The sequence below is a fragment of the Schistocerca nitens genome, chromosome 9 (genome assembly GCF_023898315.1).
Source record: "Schistocerca nitens isolate TAMUIC-IGC-003100 chromosome 9, iqSchNite1.1, whole genome shotgun sequence".
Lineage (NCBI taxonomy): Eukaryota > Metazoa > Arthropoda > Insecta > Orthoptera > Acrididae > Schistocerca > Schistocerca nitens.
In genome coordinates this window covers 63386591-63408260 of record NC_064622.1, presented here as the reverse complement: position 1 = coordinate 63408260, position 21670 = coordinate 63386591, and the positions used below count along the sequence as shown (strand labels likewise).

The following is a 21670-nucleotide window of genomic DNA, read 5'->3' as shown; positions in this document are numbered from 1 at the left end:
TATGACCTTAGATGTTTTGCGCCCTAACCCCCTACACCCCACTCCGCCCCCCCCCCTCCCCCACCCCGACCCAAAAGAAACCTTCCTCCCCTTTCCCTCGTATCCCTTGTACACCTTTGCAGTGTCAGTTTATGCTATTAACTGTGATACACACTGCATCCATACAGTCCGCAGCTCGTGGTCTTGCGGTCGTGTTCTCACTTCCTGAGCACGGGGCCCCGGGTTCGATTCCCAGCGGGGTCAAGGATTTTCACCTGCCTTGAGATGACTGGGTTGTCCTCATCATTTCATCGTCATTCCTAAAAGTGGCGAGTTTGGACTGAGCAAAGGTTGGGAATTTGTACGGGCACTGATAACCGCCCCACAAACCAATCATCAGATCTTCGACTTGGATGCCCCTGCCCTTCCCAGCTTGTGTGCACTGAGTGGCCACTAGTAATTGTGACATGCCCTTTATAGAACTCTTTCAGTGGTGATGCTTCCGGTGCCCTTCTCAGTTTGCACCCCAAGCAGCAGCTTGTGTCACTTGAGCCTGAATCCGGGCCTGAGCACTTGCTCTAGATGGAAGCAGTTTTCTGTGACAAGGTTATATTGAAATTTTCTGAGATGGTTGCCACAAAATGCAGTGTCTTCTTGTTTTAATGGTAGTAGTGAACTCTATACATTTTATCCTGTTAACATACCCTTTAAATGAGAGTGCACCTCATTCACTGTACCCATTTTTTGCTGTGGTGGTAATGTCGTGATTTACATGGTGCTTCAGAAACACCTCCCAAATTTTAAACCTAAGAAACACAACAATGCAGAATGACAGTCACAAATGTAATGTACAGTTTGAAAGAATAATGTTTGCCATTCACATCACATGCATTGTTACACCACAGCTGCGAGCAACAAGGAAGGGTGCCTGGGTGAACAAATGCAGTGGCTTGTCAGGACTAGTCAGGCATGTAGTGCACATCATTGAGGTTTTGTGATTGATACTTACTCAAATAATGCCCACTCTGTTCTCCAGCACAGAGTTCATCGTGTAGACGCTTTAGGATAGGTCAACAGGTGAAGGGTCCAGGTAGGAAAATCATTCTGTTATGGTTCAATTATTTGATAAGAAGGTGTTAAAATGTTAATATAAAGCCACTGTGATCTCCTCAACATTCAGTCTGTAGGCATGCATTTGCTATGTAACTCTCGGACTACACTTTCATCTGTCAGGCTATGTCAATAAACAAATACATATTTGGTATTGGTCCACAGGCAATTCTTGACAGATCCTTCACTACCCTCTCAACAGCGAATGTGGTACTGTTTGGTGTGTTCTCACCGATTTCAGAATTGTAGACCCATACGTTTTTAAAGAAAAGGCCACAAGTGTGAAAGAAACATCTGATCATTATGTACAACTTCTACACAACTTCCTGCAGTCAACACTTAATTACTTAGGGAGTCCTGCTATGTTGTTCCACAAGATGGCACCACTGTACACATAGCCAGGTTGTTGATGGTCCCTTCTCAGAGAAATGTTGGCAGGGTATCTGATCCTCTTACAGAGTGATGTTCCATGACTAGGAGGATCATGTGGCACTTCAGGGAGGGGCTTTAAATGTGTATTGAACATGGTCCTCATTTGAACGATGTGTTGTTGTCGTTGTTGTTGTTGTTGTTGTTGTCTTCAATCCAAAGACTAATTTGATGCAACTCTCCATGCTACTCTATCCTGTGCAAGCCTCTTCATCCCCAAGTAACTACTGCAACCTACATCCTTCTGAACCTGCTTAGTGTATTCATCTCTTGGTTTCCCTCTGTGATTTTTACCCTCCATGTTTCCCTCCAGTACTAAATTGGTGATCCCTTGTTGTCTCAGAATATGTCCTGTCAACTGATCCCGTCTTAAAGTCAAGTTGTGCCACAAATTCCTCTTCTCCCCAGTTCTATTTAGCACCTTCACATTAGTTACGTGATCTACCCATCTAATCTTCAGCATTCTTCTGTAGCAGCATCACATTTTGAAAGCTTCTATTCTCTTCTTGTCTAAACTGTGTATCATCCATGTTTCACTTCCACACATGACTACACTTCACACAAATACTTTCAGAAAAGAGTTCGTGAGACTTAAATCTACACTCGGATTCCTCTTCTTCAGAAACGCTTTCCTTGCCATTGCCAGTCTACATTTTATATTCTCTCTACTTTGACCATCATCAGCTATTTTGCTGCCCAAATAACAAAACTCATCTGCTGCTTTAAGCATCTCATTTCCTAATCTAATTTCCTTGGCATCACCTGATTTAATTTGACAACATTCCATTATTCTAGTTCTGCTTTTTTGTGTACATGTTGACACTGTCCATTCCGTTTGACTGCTCTTCCATGTCCTTTGCTGTCTCTGACAGAGTTACAATATCATCGGCAAACGTCAATGTGTTTATTTTTTCTCCCTTGATTTTAATTTCTACTCCAAAATTTTCTTTTGTTTGCTTTACTGCTTGCTCGTTATACAGATTGAATAACATTGGGGATAGGCTACGACCATGTCTCACTCCCTTCTCAACCACTGCTTCCCTTCATGCCCCTCAAATCTTATAATTGTCATCTGGTTTCTGTATACATTGTAAATAGCCTTTTGCTCCCCGTATTTTACCCTTGCCTCTTCAGAATTTGAAAGAGAATATGCCAGTCAGCATTTTCAAACAATTTCTCTAAGTCTACAATTGCTATAAATGTAGGTTAGTCTTTCCTTAACAACTCTTCTAAGATAAGTCATAGGGTCAGTATTGCCTCGCATGTTTCTGCATTTCTACAGAATTCAAACTGATACTCCCTGAGTTTGGCTTCTACCGGTTCTTCTGTTTGTCTATATATAATTCATGTTAGTATTTTGCAATTGTGTCTTATTAAAAAGATAGTTCAGTAATTGCCACACCTGTCAATGCCTGCTTTCTTTGGGATTGGAATTATTATATTATTCTTGAAGTCTGCAGGTATTTCCTCTGTCTTGTACATCTTGCTCACCAGATAGTAGAGTTTTGGTATGGCTAGCTCTCCCAAGGCTACCAGTAGTTCTAACAAAATGTTGTCTACTCCTGGGGCCTTGTTTCAACTTTGGTCATTCAGTGCTCTGTCAAATTCATCACACATATATTCCTTCTCATCTTCATTTACGTCCTCTTCCATTTCTATAATATTGCCCTCAAGTACATCACCTTTGTATAGACCCTCTATATACTCCTTCCACCTTTCTGCTTTCCATTCTTTGCTCAGGACTGGTTTTCCCTCTGAGCTCTTGATATTCATACATGTGGTTCTCTTTTCTCCAAAGGTCTCTTTAGTTTTCCTGTAGGTGGCATCTATCTTAGCCATTTTGCACTTCCTATCGGTCTGGATGATATCATTTTCAAAACCTAAAGTGAGTGTGTGTGTGTGTGTGTGTGTGTGTGTGTGTGTGTGTGTGTGTGTGTGTGTTGTAAACAGCAAACACGACTCTTTCAAACTGTGCATTAAATTTATGAATGTCATTCGTCTATATCTACATCATACTCCGCATACCACCTAATGATGTGTGGTGGAGGGCACTTTCGGTACCACTACCTGATCCCTCCAAACCTGTTCCACTCTCGAATATTGCGTGGGAAGAATGATGGTCAGTAAGACTGTGTATTGGCTCTAGTTTCTCACATTTTCTCCTCGTGGTCAATACGCGAGATGTATGTGGGGGTAAGTAATATGTTGTCTGACTCCTCCTGAAAAGTGCTGTCCTAAAATTTCAATAGTAAATCTCTCCGTGATACACAATGTCTGTCTTGTAACATCTGCCAGTGGAGTTTGTTTATCATCTCCGTAACGCTATCTCACCAGCTAAATGATCCTGTGACGAAACATGCCGCCATTTGTTGGATCTCCTCCATCAGTAATACCTGACAGGGATCCCAGAGAGATGAACAATAATCAAGAAACGGGCGAACAGGTGCCTTATAAGCCGCTTCTTTTGTGAATGAGTTGCATTTCCATAAGATTCTTCCAATGAATCTGAGTCTTGTATCTGCTTTTCCCACTATCTGTTTTGTATGTTCATTCCACTTAAGGTTGCTCTGGATAGTTGTGCCTAGATATTTTATGGCAGATGCTGTCTCCATCTGTTTATCATCAATAGTGTAGCTATACAGTAGTGGATTTCTTTTCCTATGTATGCTCAATATGTTACATATCTTTATGTTCAGGGTCAACTGCCAGAGTCTGCGCCATTCATCAATTTTCTGCAGGTCATTCTGCAAATTTTTACCATCTTCTGGCGTTACTACTTTGGTATTAACAACTGCATCATCTGCGAATAGCCTTAAAGAGCATCCAATGCTTTCTACTAGATCATTTATATATTTGCGGTACTCCAGATATTACCTTTACCTCTGTCGTTTTAGTTCCATTAAGAGCGACGTGTCGGAGTCTATCTGCAAGAAAGTCTTGAATCCAATCGCAGGTCTGCTCCGATACTCTGTAAGCTAGTATTTTTTTTATGAAAAGGCAATGCGGGACGGTGTCAAATGCCTTACTGAAATCAAGGCACACAGCATCAGCCTGAGCCCCGTTGTCCACTGCGCTGTGGATCTCGTGGAGGAACAGAGCGAGCCGAGTTTTGCACGATCTCTGTTTGTGGAATCCATGTTGATTTTTACACAAACATCATAATTCTTGAGCATAAAACATGTCCTATAATTCTACAACAGATTGACATCAACGATATAGGTCTATAATTGTGTGGATTTGTCATTTTGCACTGTTGTGTCATATAAGCCTAAAACTCAAGAGTTATTTCTTCTGCACCCTCTATTTGGAGGCCCCCATATTGGGCAGATAATATAATCTATAAACACAATAATGTTTGTCACCACTTTCATTTCAGAAATATTTTTGGGTTAGTAATACAAATTCCTACAATAAATAAATTCTCTGTTTATAATAAAAACGGGTATTGTGTAAATACGAAAAATGTTCTGTTCTCTGCTCCATACAGAAGCGACAGGAACTGGAACAGATAGCTTCCCGCCGAACCAACATCTTGACGTGGGTTGGCCTTGGCCTTATGTCGGTGCAGTTTGGCATCCTGGCACGGCTCACCTGGTGGGAGTACTCCTGGGACATCATGGAGCCTGTCACTTACTTCGTGACCTACGGAACGGCTATGGCCGCCTATGCCTACTTTGTATTGACCAGACAGGTATGTATTTTTGGGGTGTATGTGTGTGTGGGAGGGGGAGGGTTGAGGGGGTGGGTGGGAGGACAGTGCTGCCAGTTGCCAAGCAAATTACAGAATAATGAGGAGTAAATGCGAAAATGATAACACTAAAAAAATAAGAAAGTGCCTATTACGTACTTCAGAGACTATGGCAAAGAAACCATTTGTTGGCCTTTTACCATCAGACTCTCACCTGCAGCTAATGACACTGACTAGTTAGTGATACTGTTTTATGGTACAATTGTAGAATCTGTATTGATTAATAAATTTTCTTTTCCTTCCAGAGAAATAAGGTATGAGAGAATTCTACAATGCACAATTGAACTTGAAGTCTTTATTTCAAATACAGAGGTCTAAATATATGCATATATATGCAGGTGCTGCATTTACTCTTAAAGACATTTATTTGTCTAAAATTTTTGCAGCATTCCCACGCAAATGTATGTCAGAAAAGGAGTCTGCACTTGATTATACATCTTACACACTGTTTGAGGAAGTCAGGAATTTTCTACAGATTCTGTATCCATACATTTGAGTAGGAAATAAAAACGCCTGGTTGTGCAACTCAGTATTCAGAGACATCAACATCAACATAAAATAGTTTGGAGCCAACCTATTTGTGTTACACCAGTGTTTTATGTTCTTCCTTGACTCTTCTGAGTCAGGTTTTGATATTTGCTAGGTGCAGCTGTAATGTATGATTATAGTATCATTGCAGCATTTAAAATGGGGTAGCAATACCTTGAGCTGCTGCGAAATCTGAAAAAGCATTGTTGCCTTAACATGTGCTATCTTTTGGGAATTTGGCTTCTGTATCTTGTGTAAGTTCAAGACTGCCCCTCCGAATATCAGCAGTAGGGCTAACTAAGTCCCGAGTGTAATACAGAATTATTTTATTGATTGGTGTAAAAACTGATACATCAACTGAGGAATTATTACTGTGTTTATAAAATAATTTTTTACAGGGCACTGAAAATGGGTTTTAAGGCTACTTATGAAAAATAAACAAAAAGTTGAGAGATGCAAGTGGTGTTCAAACATGCAAAATATTGCAGTCAGGCTACTGAATTCTAGAGAATTCATCAAGATTAATAAAAAGTGTTTACTAAACAGCAGCACACTATTTCAGTCGTAGTTGTCAATGTTGTGGTGTCAACATTGGCACATGCATGGGTCATCAGCAGTGAAAGTGCATCGTTAGGAGTGTCTGGTGCACTGTGTATTCGGACACACTTGTACTCTGCCAAGGATTACAGTCTGATGTTAGTTCCACCACAGTTTGCCACCTGTCCTGTTTTACCAGTTGCCAAATCTACGATGTCCAACACCTGTAATGAGGGGTGGCCGCACAACCCTGCGACATCTGGACTTGGTTTCACCACATGTTGAAGACACTCACCACAACACTCCTCGAACACCCAACCATCTCTAATGAGCTCATTGTCGATGGTACATTCAACACTAATCTCATCCTCCTCCTCGAGCCATGCAGTTCATGAAATGCTTGTGCCAAGCTCCCGAGCCATTGCAGTCTGCCCTCGGTCGAACTCAAATAGATCGCATGCCTTCCCCATTCTACACATGGACAGCATTTTCACCGATACTGCGTGCACTGTGATGTGTCTGACTAGTAGTCATTCCTTGCCAGGTGACACTGCTATTGCCTAGATGGATTTATACTGATAGTAGATCAGTGGTCATAATGTTCTGCCTGATCAGTGTTTATGTAGCTGGTGTGCCAACATCCGAGGGCTTTTCCCCGTTTCATTACCACTGTAGTCCTCCTTTTGCTGTTTGCAGTGGTCATTTGCTTCAGCATGGGAATGCAGGACCCATATCCTTCGATACTTTCTTCTTTCTTGTTAAAGATAGTGTCATGTTTATCAGTTTCTGTAGCTTCCCTGAACAGATAAAAGCAGAAGTTTTCTGCCGTCAGTTTCAAATGTCGGTCCTCTAAGTTTTCTGAATGATATTCCTCAAAGAGGATGCTACCTTTCCTCCAGGGATTGCCATTCGAGTTGCCGAAGCATCTCTGTAATACTAGCGTGTTAATTGAACCTACCGGTAACAAATCTAGCAGCCTGCTTCTGAATTGCTTCAATGTCTTCATTTAATATGGCTGGTGGAGACCCAAACACCCAAGCAGCCCTCAAGAATGGGCTGTAGTAGTGTTCTACATGCAGTCTCCTTTACAGATAACACAAACTTTCCTAAAATTCTTCCAATAACAAGACCTATCATCACACCAACTAGAAAGTTTGTCTAAGTCATCTTGTATCCTCCTATAGTCACTTAACAATGCCACCCTCTCATACACCACAGCATCATCAGCAAACACCCGTAAATTGCTGCTCATCCTGTCTGTCATATTATTTATGTATATAGAGAATTACAGCAGTCCTATTACATTTCCCTGGAGCACTGCTGACAATACCCTTATCTCTGATGAACACTCGTCATCAAGGACAACTTACTGGGACTTTAGAGTTAGGAAGTCTTTGAGCCACTCGCATATCTGGAAAGTTACCCTGTACAGTCCTACCTTTGTTAACAGTTTGCAGTGGGGCACTCTGTCAGTTGCTTTTTGGAAATCTGAGAATATGGAATTATTATTTGGTAGACCTCTCACAGTGTGTGCTCTGCCATGCCTGATTTTTCTTACTGCACCTACCTGCAATACTGCAAGTGTCAGCAGGGATGGAAATGTTGTATATACTACAATCGAGTTTTGTGTGGAACCAATATTACAGTGAATCTATTAATAATATGTGTTCTGTATTTGTAACTTTTTAAACAAGAAAATAAGCTATATTTGTTTGTACACTGTAGACATACCTCATTCTTTTTTCTACATGGGTTATTTTGCTCTCTGCTTATTTTTCAGGAGTACCTCCTTCCAGATGTGAAGGACCGCCAGCACCTCATCATCCTGCACAAGCGTGCCCGAAAGGTGGGATTGGATTTGGGGCGCTACAACCAGCTCAAGGACAGCATCGCTCAGCTGGAAGCGGACCTGCGACGGCTGCGTGATCCCCTGCAGCTGCACCTGCCCCCCCACCACCTGTCGTCGGCACGGTCACGGCCGGGCGCCGGCGCGGATGCCACCGAGCCGCGCTCTCCCCTCGAGCGTGCCCAGGCGCACATACGTAGCCTCCTGCAGCGCGGCAGGAGTGCCACGAGGGGGTCCACGTAACCGCGTTCTGCTGTCTGTTCTCTAATGTTTTTCTACCAGATACCTTTGCAGTTCGAACTGGCGTGTACAAAGTGGGGTTCCTGAGATGGTCTTATTCAAATATTAACCGACCCAAAATTCTGAGTATTCTGTGGTTTGTGAGAAATAATACGTGCTCAAACTGAAGGTGTCTGTGAAGAAAAATAAACACTAACTGTAGCTGCCGAGGGCCTAGCGAGTATGTCGCAGCATGGACTGCTAGTAACCTTCCTCGCGCTCGAAATTTTGTTGTCCACCCACACGGACGTTTGCCGCATTGTACTTAGGAAACGATTACTTAATATCGAACGTTGCTTCTCTGGGTTCTACCTAAATCTTGAGAATCTTTGTTTTGTATCTAGAATGTGACCTCGGTAGAGGTAACAAATTTTGACAGTAGTGTCAGTTTTGTATGCCCTTTAAAGAAACCTGCCTAACGGTCTGACATTTCTCCAGTTTCTCTGCATGAAGAAACTGAGAGAGCTGTTATTAAAATTGGGATATTTTGTAGGGAAACTTAACATTTCTGCGCTCTGCTGTGTCATTAAAAAGCCGGAATATAACTTTTGCATAATAGCTCTGTATGAAATGGTGTGTGGCATCGAATTAATGTGTTCTGATATCGAGCGAATGTCAGGTTAAAGTATTGTAATTGTTATGTAACTGTATTGTGCTTTCAATTTAAAAAGCAGATCGTCGAGTTTCGAAGACTGGTCTAATTGAATGGATGTGCCTCGAGTGAAGTCTATAGAGAGTCGAGATGCACGTGCGAATTACTTTCGTGGAGAAGCTGTAGATTCTAGTGTGTAAAACGGTAAACCAGTTTCCTCGTCGCTGTCAGGAATAGACTGGTACTTCGTGCCCGAAGACAAGTTTCTTTATTTCATTTTAAATTGCCAGAACTAGTTCCGTTCTTTCAGCTAAAATATTACTGAAAGAGCTATTATCTACAGTTACCAGACAGGCTAAGATGATTATAGATACAGATTACAGTGCAACCTTTTTTACTCTTGTTGTTAGCTTTATTGTACTGTGGTTATGTCAACATGGTGCTTCCTACAAAGCAGCCAAATGTACAATTAAAATAAGGTAATTTGTGGAGATGTAGTTACTTGAATATTGGTTGGAGATTGTATAGTGGCTGTTCAGTTGGTAACATACTGAGTGCTAAGACTGTGATGAAATATTGTGTTGCTAAGCTCTGCTATCTCCAACTTTTGAGAGAGAATATATTTTCTGATTTTTAGTATATGGCTGCACTTGGTTACCAGAAGTAATAAGCTGTGTGAAATATACTGATTTCAAGCATTATGTTTTGTATAATTTCACATGGAAGGCAGGTGTTGATTGTAATAATGGTTTGGCAGGTGAAACTGAGGTAGCTAAAGTAGTTCAATAGCACCAGACAGCTGCTCTTGTGCACTTGTCATTATGTCCTGTTACTGCAGAATGATACTGTGAAGTATTCATCTCTTTACATATACATTCAAATTCTTATTCTGATGTCCAAGATTGCAAGTTATAATCGGAACTTGGCGTATGAGGTCCTAATATCATTCATGTCCGGATTGGGTGACCTATTCCTGTTCTAATTGAAACTACTTTTATTTAGATTTGCATGCTTCATCGCATTTCCAGAATGTAAGTTCTAAAATAGAAGCCTACCAAGCGATCAAGTTTTATGTGGCCCGGCATCAAGAAAGATGTTCATTACAGGACTGAGTGCAGAGAGTAATATTTCACACAGTTATTTTTCTATATACTGCAACATTGCTAGAGAAAATCACATACATAAGATTCCTGCCAGCCAGTGTTCCCCCTTTTTGATTCAATTTCCTCAGCCTGTTGCTGGTCCACCTCACAAACAGATACGTACTGAAACTGTAAAACTGCAAAATATTCGTGACCGGTTTCTGATATTTAATCATAAGTTATACAATATAAAGAAAGGGAATGAAATTATGTCTTTTGTACTGTTACAACTGTCTTCAATCAAAATCTGCCTACAGCACAACATATTTCCTCAGCTATACATTCCTAACAAGGTAACCAATGTGACACCGTTGTTATGTAGTAAACAAGCAGAGCAGTACATATCACAAGCATTGCAGCAGAGTAGTAGAGTTGAATTCGCTGCAGTACATTTAGATGCCTTATGTAGCCGCCATAATGCTACTTATTGCTGTAGCTAATAAAGTGCTTTGTAAAAATTAATATTTAACTGGTTGCACAAATTGTGTGTGCTTTGTTTTCCATCACAAGGCTTAATCATACAAGAATGTGAATTTAGTTTTTTAATTTTTTGCACCTGATGAATTTCCTACTTTCATCCTTTGTGTAAGTTTGATATGTAATTATGGGTAGGAACATGGTTGATAGGTATCTGAGGTCCTGATTATGTATCTTTGTATGAAGAGCTATCAGCATAAAAAAATCTTCCTTTTACATATTTTTAAACTTGTACAAAATGTGAGTCATCTGTGAGCATGTGGAATGTACATTTAGGTGTAAGATACTTTTGTATCAATGTATTCACAGCTATTAATATGAATTGTAGAAAAGGGAGGAAAGTGCAGATTTTTGCAGTACTGAATGAGTTGAACTGTTGCTTCTGAACACTGAAAATTAGACAATCAGTAGCTGTAACAAATTTGATATTTCACGAAAGCAGAGACCCTCGTATCGAAACCTTTTTTCAATGGATTTACAATTTAGATGGCACAGAGAAACTGGCTGCATTGTACATAATCAGGCCCCTAATACTACTCTTTGTAATACAGAGCTATTGAAATGAAGTTTTATTTCTTTTCCTAGTTTGTAATTTGTACTAACATATAAATTAATTTTAATTTGCTTATTAATTTGTAATTTTGAGTTTAGTGCTTTTACTTGCAATCTAAGTTTCTATAGTTATATAACAAGCATTTATACATTTAATAAACATATATTAAAAAAAAGTCAACCTAAGAGTTTCCTTAAAACAAAATCTTTTGAAATTCTCATTCAATAATAAAGAGGAGCAAGTGATCTCTCAGTGAAGCATTATCTATATTAGCCAATAGAGTATTTTGCTAATTGATTTAAAAATAATAAAACCAGCCAACTAACTGCATGCAAAAGCTAGTGCCAAGATTTTAAATTAAGATTTCTAAAACATAAAACGTGGTATGTCTAAATTTGCTATTTAGCATGTTGTAGCTATTCTGAAAATATTTGTAAAAACAATTTTAAAACTACAAGAAAAGTCACTAAACTATGTAAAATGCATTCAGCTCAACTTTCTTAAAAAATGGTTATTTCCTTCCCTTCTTCAAATGCACAAATTGTTAATATATCTTATGAATTACAAAATGGATTCCTGTACACTCAGGTTTGTTAAGTGTACATGGAAAAGAGCAAAGCAGTAGGTAGCTTTGTGATAATCTCAGTTTTTTTTAAAAAAACATTTCATATACATTAATATCTATTTTATCTAATGCTTATTTCTTATAGCATTAGAATGTGTGTGTGTCATACATTGTGTAAAATTAATGCAGACTGATTAAATTGTGGAAGAAATAAAATGAAACTGCCATACTGGAATAATGTAACTTCTTAATTGTTGAAGAGTTAATATTAATTCTTGTCATTCACTTTCTGGTTTTTATTTTGATCAGTTGGTTTAGGTTTCACTGTTACATCTGATCTCATTTTAATTTCACAGTAACAATATATGACATTAAAGCAGTTCATATACATCTCATTTTCATAAAAGGTGTTGTTGTTACAATACCAAGAAAATTAAAGGAAAGGTGACTCAAACTGATACCTTATCTTTAGGTCAACTCTCAGGCACAATGAATGTTGACTACTTGAGTAGTCTGTGCCTTATTAATTGCTTATAGTTGAGGCTTTCATCAATACTGTTGCTTTATCCTACATAAACACTAAATTACATTTGTCATGTATAATATATCTTGTCTTACAGAAAGTGCATCGTTACCCTTTTCTACAAGATGAAATTGCAAAGAAAAGAAAGTGTCAGGGGGCACAATGCACTGAACCTTTCACTACTGAATTCCATTTAAACATTCTTCGATTTTTCTGTTAGATAACCTCCTATATGCCTGTTATCACATAACTTAATTATGTACTAAATTATGGTACATCCTCTTTGTTTTTGCCATCAACTGCTAAGGACAACACATCCACGTGGAAACCAGCATGGTACTGTAATGGTCACAAAGTGGCAGAAGATACATTCAGTTTTGTTTGACAATGTCACTTGAAAAATAAACCTTTGAAGAATTGTGTGTTCATAAAATCCAGTTCAACTTCCACATTCATGTTAATGAGATATAAATAAAATCTGTTACACAGAAGTAAATATTCCACCAGATAACATACTATACCACTGTAATAGATTGGCACCCCAAACCCACATGGAACAGAAGATGCATAATTATAAAATCTGCTGGCTAAGACTGTGCACATACATGTTGGCTTCACTCAGTGCTACATGTAGGCTGTTGAAAGATAATTCCACACAACATGTAACTTAGAAATTGTTTCAGTTTAATAAAGAGAATACCAAACAGTTTGCCATTATAACTGGTTGACCAGCTGCTATGATGCTGAGTTGCCATATCTTGAATGTGTTATCCTGTTGCACTTCCATCTGAATAAGATTTTTCTCATAATGAGTAACTGCTTGCTTACAGTAAAACACACTTGTGTAGTCCTTATCTTATCAGAAATTCTCCTTTCATTGTAATATGAGTAATATAATGTTTGATACAAATTGCACATTAAAATTCAAAGTGGCAGACCCTACATTTAACTGCTACATTATCATAATGACCAATTGTTGAATGAATATGCGCACTGAAGGCAGTGTCTTTCTTTCTGTCTGATCCATCTCCCCACCCCTCCCCCACACTTCCCTCCCCCCTTCTCTCTCTCTTATTGTCAAAACAGCATAAAAGTTGCAACATTAAAAGTATTTTGCAAATTTCTTAACAAATGTAAACAATGTTGTGGAATGTTTAGATATTACTTTGAAGATGTATTTTTTCTTTTATTTAATTATTGAAATTGTCCACAGTTAATTTGTTAAACCAAAAGTTTAATTGACTCTCACAGTGCAGTCAGTAGACAGATAAGCCCACCTCTCACAATGATGTGCAGGTGCTGTATTACAAAACTTGGTGCAGTCAGAATACAGACATATTTACACAGCTCTTTTAGGAAGCACACTTTGCAAAAAAAAGAAAGAAAAAAGGAAAAAAAATAAAGCTTTTTACATCACTATTCTCCTTTGGAAATTACACCTTCCTCCCAATATTTAGTCAAGTTTTCTGTACGACATTGCGGATGTTTCCACAGGTCTGACAGGGTATAAAACTGTGCAGGTGAAAATTTCATATTTTTACCGACAAAGTCTCAACTTGTATTTTTTATTTTCATTTTATTAATTTGACGCACAAGTTCAGTGTAACTCATTGTGTACTATGTATTTGTAAAATATAGTTCTGACATTCTGTAACTGTGTTCATTTCTCAGGTTAGCTGAAGACAAATATAAACTTTCTTTATTGCTGTTCCAGGTATCTTATTAATGTGTTACAGAAGCAAAACAGTATGTTTGTGCAATATATCTTTTGCATGTTTTTCCTGATCCCACAGATTTGCAAAATATTTTGTAAATAGAGAGACTGGAAGTTCCTTTTATACATTACTAAATTTACAGTTGGATATACTAGTGATTGTTCAATGAGCTTATATAACTGTAAAAACCTATTAGTTTTAGAAATTTTGTACATTTATGTAAAAGTAATTTCATGATTCTGAGGTTGACACAACATTAATATTTTACTAAAAGGTTATGTGTTTGAGCAGAATTTCTTTCCATTATAAAAAGGAACAGCATATGTGAGGTCTGACAATTCTTTCAGTTATTATTTTAAGTACAGGTTATGTCAACATTTCTTTTGATCTGTGCACATAATTTTAAAAATTAATTGAAATGAACAATAAATAGTAAAGGAATAAAAGTGAGACAAGAGTACACAAGAACATGGGTACACTGGAAGAATGTTTGTTCATAACTCTGTAAATCAAATGGTAATGAAATAAAATAAAGAGCTGTGTTACAAATAAACTGTGATTCCTCCTCATAGCCTTCCACTGATATATTCTCCTCTTAACACACAATTCATTGTTTGTTTGTTAGCTATTTGCATGTTCCATGGATCATAATTATGACTCCTCACTAATACGTGCAATGAGTCAGTTTTACAGTTATAGTACACATTCTCAGAGGGGAATAAGGCAACATGATTTTTGACGTAAGCAGTGATGTGTACTTAACTATGTCCAGTTTCTCCCCCTTTCTTAAAAAAAGAAAAAAAACCAACCCCACACACCATATTACACACACTCAGAAATTATCCTATGGAGGAGATGGTGTTGTCAAGCAGATATGATTTCAGTTTGGGTCTGAAGTTAATTTTATTGTCTATTAAATTTCTATATTACAGATGGTCAAAGGTTTTTGTAGCAAAATACCACATTTCTTACTGTGCTACACTAAGGCTGAATGATGTATATCATTTCTCCTGCTATTATTGTATTTGTGAATGTTACTCTTGTTTCCGAGCTGTGATATTGTTGACAACAAACTTCGTAAGACAGTCAGTGTGCTGTGAGGCTGTTGTCACTATGCAGCGCTGTTTGAAGGGCTGTGTACAAGGCATTTTAGAGTGGATACCACATATTATCATTATTATTAAACACTTCTATGCAACAAACACTATCTACAACTATACTCTGCAAACAACAGTGACGTGCATGGCAGAGGGTATGCCCATTATATGAGTTATTAGGGTTTCTTCCTGTTCTATTCACATATGGAGGATGGGAAGAATGATTGTCTGGATGCCTCTGTGCATGCAGTGATTATTCTAATCTTGCCCTCACAATCCCTATGTGGGTGATATGTAGGGTGTTGTAAGATATTACTAGAGTCATCGTTTAAAGCTGGTTCTTGAAACTTTGTTAATAGACTTTCTCGGGATAGTTTATGTCTATCTTCAAGAGTCTTCTAGTTCAGTTCCTACAGTATCTCTGTGACACACTCACACAGACTACACAAACCTGTGAGCATTTGGGCCTCTCTTCTCTGTATACGTTCAATACCCTCTGTTAGTCCTATCTGGTCTGGGTCTCACACACTTGAGCAATATTCTAGAACCAGTTGCACGAGTGATTGGTAAGCAATCTCCTTTCCCCAGTATTCCACCAATAAACCAAAATATACCACCTGCTTTAGCCACCATTGAACCTATGTGATCATTCCATTTCATATCCCTAAAAAGTGTTACATCCAGGTATTTGTATGAGTTGGCCAATTCCAACAGTGACTCATTGATATTACAGTCAAAGGATACAATGTTTTTTTATTTTGTGAAGTGCATAATTTTACATTTCTGAAAATTTAAAGCAAGCTGCCAATCTCTGCACCATTTCGAAATATGGATAAACTGAAAGAACCAGAGGTTGTAGAGAGTTTCAGGGAGAGCATTAGGGAACAATTGACAGGAATGGGGGAAAGAAATACAGTAGCAGAAGAATGGGTAGCTTTGAGGGATGAAATAGTGAAGGCAGCAGAGGATCAAATAGGTAAAAAGACGAGGGCTAGTAGAAATCCTTGGGTAACAGAAGAGATACTGAATTTAACTGATGAAAGGAGAAAATACAAAAATGCAGCAAGTGAAGCAGGCAAAAAGAAATACAAACGTCTCAAAAATGAGATTGACAGGAAGTGCAAAATGGCTAAGCAGGGATGGCTAGAGGACAAATGTAAGGATGTAGAGGCTTATCTTACTAGGGGTAAGATAGATACTGCCTTCAGGAAAATTAAAGAGACATTTGGAGAAAAGAGAACCACTTGTATGAATATCAAGAGCTCAGATGGCAACCCAGTTCTAAGCAAAGAAGGGAAGGCAGAAAGGTGGAAGGAGTATATAGAGGGTTTATACAAGGGCAATGTACTTGAGGACAATATTATGGAAATGGAAGAGGATCTAGATGAAGATGAAATGGGAGATAAGATACTGCGTGAAGAGTTTGACAGAGCACTGAAAGACCTGAGTCGAAACAAGGCCCCGGGAGTAGACAACATTCCGTTAGAACTACTGATGGCCTTGGGAGAGCCAGTCCTGACAATACTCTACCATCTGGTGAGCAAAATGTATGAGACATGCGAAATACCCTCAGACTTCAAGAAGAATATAATAATTCCAATCCCAAAGAAAGCAGGTGTTGTGACAGATGTGAAAATTACCGAACTATCAGTTTAATAAGTCACAGCTGCAAAATACTAACGCGAATTCTTTACAGACGAATGGAAAAACTAGTAGAAGCCAACCTTGGGGAAGATCAGTTTGGATTCCGTAGAAATATTGGAACACGTGAGGCAATACTGACCTTAAGACTTATCTTAGAAGAAATAATAAGGAAAGGCAAACCTACGTTTCTAGCATTTGTAGACTTAGAGAAAGCTTTTGATAATGTTAACTGGAATACTCTCTTTCACATTCTGAAGGTGGCAGGGGTAAAATACAGGGAGTGAAAGGCTATTTACAATTTGTACAGAAAGCAGATGGCAGTTATAAGAGTCGAGGGACATGAAAGGGAAGCAGTGGTTGGGAAGGGAGTGAGACAGGGTTGTAGCCTCTCCCTGATGCTATTCAATCTGTATATTGAGCAAGCAGTAAAGGAAACAAAAGAAAAATTCGGAGTAGGTTTTAAAATCCATGGAGAAGAAATAAAAACTTTGAGGTTCACTGATGACAATGTAATTCTGTCAGAGACAGCAAAGGACTTGGAAGAGCAGATGAACGGAATGGACACTGTCTTGAAAGGAGGGTATAAGATGAACACCAACAAAAGCAAAACGAGGATAATGGAATGTAGTCGAATTAAGTCGGGTGATGCTGAGGGAATTAAATTAGGAAATGAGACACTTAAAGTAGTAAAGGAGTTTTGTTATTTGGGGAGCGAAATAACTGATGATGGTTGAAGTAGAGAGGATATAAAATGTAGACTGGCAATGGCAAGGAAAGCGTTTCTGAAGAAGAGAAATTTGTTAACATCGAGTATAGATTTAAGTGTCAGGAAGTCGTTTCTGAAAGTATTTATATGGAAGTGAAACATGGACGATAACCAGTTTGGACAAGAAGAGAATAGAAGCTTTCGAAATGTGGTGCTACAGAAGAATGCTGAGGATAAGGTGGGTAGATCACGTAACTAATGAGGAGGTATTGAATAGGATTGGGGAGAAGAGAAGTTTGTGGCACAACTTGACTAGAAGAAGGGATCGGTTGGTAGGACATGTTTTGAGGCATCAAGGGATCACAAATTTAGCATTGGAGGGCAGCGTGGAGGGTAAAAATCGTAGAGGGAGACCAAGAGATCAATACACTAAGCAGATTCAGAAGGATGTAGGTTGCAGTAGGTACTGGGAGATGAAGAAGCTTGCACAGGATAGAGTAGCATGGAGAGCTGCATCAAACCAGTCTCAGGACTGAAGACCACAACAACAACAACAACAACAACAACAACAACATCAAGTTCCAGCTTAATACAGATGAAGCTTGTTTCAGATAGAACTTCATTATAGACAACTGTATCATCTAATAAAAGCATGCTTTTACTATCAGTGTTGTCTGCAAGGTCATTAATATAAAACATGTACAGGAAGGGTCCCACCACACTTCCTGGAGCACATCTGAAGCTACTTCTACATCTGACAATCATTCTCCATCCTAGATAATATGCTGCATCCTCCCTAAAAAAATCCTCACTCCAGTCACAAAACTTACTTGATACCCTATATGATCTACTTTTGACAATAAGCGTAGATTTGGTACTGAGGCAAATGTTTTTTGGAAATCAATAAATACAGCATCTACCCGATTGCCTTGACCAAAGCTTTCAGTACGTCGTGAGAAAAGTGTGAGTTGGGTTTCACATGATTGATGTTTTTGAAATCATTGATGGTTGGCATTGAGGAGGTCTTTCTGTTCAAGATACCTCATTATATTTGAGTTCAGAATATGTTATAAGATTCTGCAACAAATCATTGTCAATGATATTGGATGGTAGTTTTGTGGATCACTTCTACTACTCTTCTTGTAGACAGGTGTGACCTGCGCCTTTTTCCAAGAACTGGGCACAGTTTTTTGTTTGAGGGATCTACAATAGAATACTGTTAGAAGAGGCACAAACTCAGCCACAAATTCACTATAGAATCTGTTGTGGCGTAACAAGACAGCCACGCCACTCGAAAGTAGCCGAAAGGCACGCGTTAACTCACGCAGGCTAGTAGATAGGTCTGAGACAGGATACGTAATGAATGCTATAAAGAAAAGTACGTAGCTCCTGGAATACTTAACTTTAATCCATCCTTGTGGTACATCGCTCTTGACGATACAAGTGAGACTCTTTAGAAACAAGCTATGTAATGCTAATGGCGCCTTGCTAGGTCGTAGCAATTGACTAAGCTGAAGGCTATGCTAACTATCGTCTCGGCTAATGAGAGCGTAATTCTCAGTAAACCTTTCCTAGCAACGTCGGCTGTACAACTGGGGTGAGTGCTAGTAAGTCTCTTGAGACCTGCCGTGTGGTGGCGCTCGGTCTGCGATCACTGACAGTGGCGACACGCGGGTCCGACATGTACTAATGGACTGCGGCCGATTTAAAGCTACCACCTAGCAAGTGTGGTGTCTGGCGGTAACACCACAGAATCTGACAGGAATTTCATCGAGCCCTGGAGTGTTATTTTCTACACCACCGACACCAATGCTTATTTCATTCATCTTTTCAGTGGTACGAGGATTAAATTGGGGGCAATTTCCCTGGGCTTTCCTTTGTAAAAGGGAAGGCATTTTGTTGACAAAAGCTTCAGCAGTTTATCACTAGGATTTTAATACTGTCACCTGTGGGAAGCATTTCTTTCGATCTTACATTGATACTTCTGGTTTTCCTACAGTCATCATTATCTGGAGGGGATGGAGAGTCACCTAATCTAAAAACCCTTGTGTGCACCCCACACACAGTCAGCTACCTGAGTGGCAGCCTCTGATGTATAGTGCACACCTCACTCAAGCCATTTAGTGGGATCCTACAGTTCCTAACCCTATGGTGCAAGTCCAGGAAGTTGCAACCTAGCTTTCCACAGAACTTTTGAAGTCTCTGGTTCAGTCCTTCCACTTGACTCAGAACCAAAGAGCCACAATCAGTTCTGGGAACAATGCTGCAAATTCTGAGCTTCATTGAAACTCCATGTGCAAGGCTGGTCATCTCAACCTTCTCTGCCAGTCACTGGAATGACCCAAGAATGACATCAGGGCCCAGACGACAGGCATCATTTGCTCCAATGTACGCCACAATATGCAGTTGGTTGCACCGTGTTCCCTCAGTGGCTGCTGGAATAGTCTCTTCAACATGCTGAATGAGGCTGCCAGGCATACACCACTGAGTGCACCTGGTGTTCTTTCCTGCCTCTTGCTGCCTTTTCCCTAAGGGTACCATCATTCACTATACATTTGAATTGCCGACAATTAATAGAAACCTACCATTTTGCGACTGCCTCCTCATGACACTGGACAAAACAGGTTTCCCCAAAAGAGGTTAAGTGACTCCCACTGCCTCAGTTTCAGTTAGACAGCATCTCAAACTTTGTGGTTAAGGGGATTGTTACAACACCCTGAGTCTTCTGTGGTCCCCGTGCACCTTGTACAGGATGCGTAGATCTGCCATTGACATGCCACTCGTAGTCAAGTGGACGAGTAATAACAGATCCTGTACTTTCTGCAGAGAAGACAGGATCCAAGGGAGAGGACAGTACTTGAGGTACCTCTGGTACAGGTATCATAGGTACATGACTCTCGGAAGCTCTCCCAACATACCAATTCGCAGCAGCTGCCAACTGTTTAATGGTACTCAGGGTGATTTCCAACTGCTTACGAACGCCAACCAACCCATCCCTTGTTTGAGAACAGCATTCACAGTGAAACTGCATCTTGGTTGGAGCAAGGCAGTGAACAAATAACTTTAAATTAAGACCACAGATTACCTTTCAATCTGTTGAGTTAAAAAGTTGCTAATTGAAGCAAATACATAAAATGAGATTTCTATTAAGGCAACACAAAAACCTTTGGTAAAAACTACTGGTTTTCTAAAATGTTTTGAGGTTAATTATAGTTGTCAGCAAACTCAAAAACAGAGTTAATTTATGACAAATGCAGACAAATATAAAGGGCTACTCCTCTTTTAAGGGAGGAATACATGTAGCACAATATGTTAGTTAGAAATCTGATAAGTAACTAAATCACGAACGCTGATTTACTAAAATTGCTTGTAGTTTGTGCAAGGACAATGGTAGCTTCCAAAAACTAAGGTACAATGAAGTTCATGGATGATGATTTCTTTGGCAAAACTGTGAACCACAAAAGATGATTTGCAACAAAATTTTTCTTTGGTGGAAGAGGATAAAGTGTTGTATGTTGTAATAAACCTTTCCTGTATGATGTTTGTGGAAACCTAATATTAGTTGACATATTTGAGACAATCATCCTAGTTCTGATCTCAACTAATTTCTCTGCTTATTCACCAAATTGAAGTTTTTTTTCCTCACACCTTTCATATAAAAGACATGTATACATTCTGAAATTAGATCAGACTCCTTCTGCAGTCCCTCAGCTAGCAATCAGAAGAGATCACCTGCAATAATATTATCTCTTAACTTCTAGATACCTGATTTCCGTTTAAAATTGTTGTAGATACAAAGCCCACTGGGCTAGCCAAAGATGTAGTAGTTGGCATCTCTTCAGAAAATTAAGCACCTTATAGTTAGTCAGTACCACTGTATGATTTGCTAATAAGTGCCCCTCAAACTTTTGTAAACCATATACGATGGCTATCACTTCCTGTTCAGCCATGCTGTAGTTTCTTTCGGCCACTGTCAATATTTTACTTGAAAAAGAAAACTGCATTGTTGATCCTTGCCTTCTTGGCCTCACAATTGGAAGATCTCCATGCTGACACCTTATAAATAAGCATTGGAATTATGTAAAATCTTACTATTTATCAATTATGACTAAGGCCTGGAAATGGCTACTTCTCATTCTTGTGTCAATGCTCATATGGCATTCTTCTTGAACAGTTGGTCTGAACATGGATTGTCAATTG

At 39.1% G+C, this 21670-nt stretch overlaps 1 protein-coding gene across 1 annotated transcript in view; it reads left to right on the top strand.

Moving 5' to 3' along the window:
- Positions 1 to 14576, top strand: part of LOC126204002 (calcium uniporter protein, mitochondrial) — an 88655-nt gene extending 74079 nt beyond the window's left edge. Inside the window, exons 4-5 of the mRNA XM_049938433.1 lie at positions 5006 to 5209; positions 8112 to 14576. Coding sequence (XP_049794390.1) covers positions 5006 to 5209; positions 8112 to 8420 — 513 coding nt within the window. The 3' untranslated portion in view covers positions 8421 to 14576. The remainder of the gene's footprint in view (positions 1 to 5005; positions 5210 to 8111) is intronic.
- The last annotated feature ends 7094 nt before the right edge of the window (positions 14577 to 21670 follow it).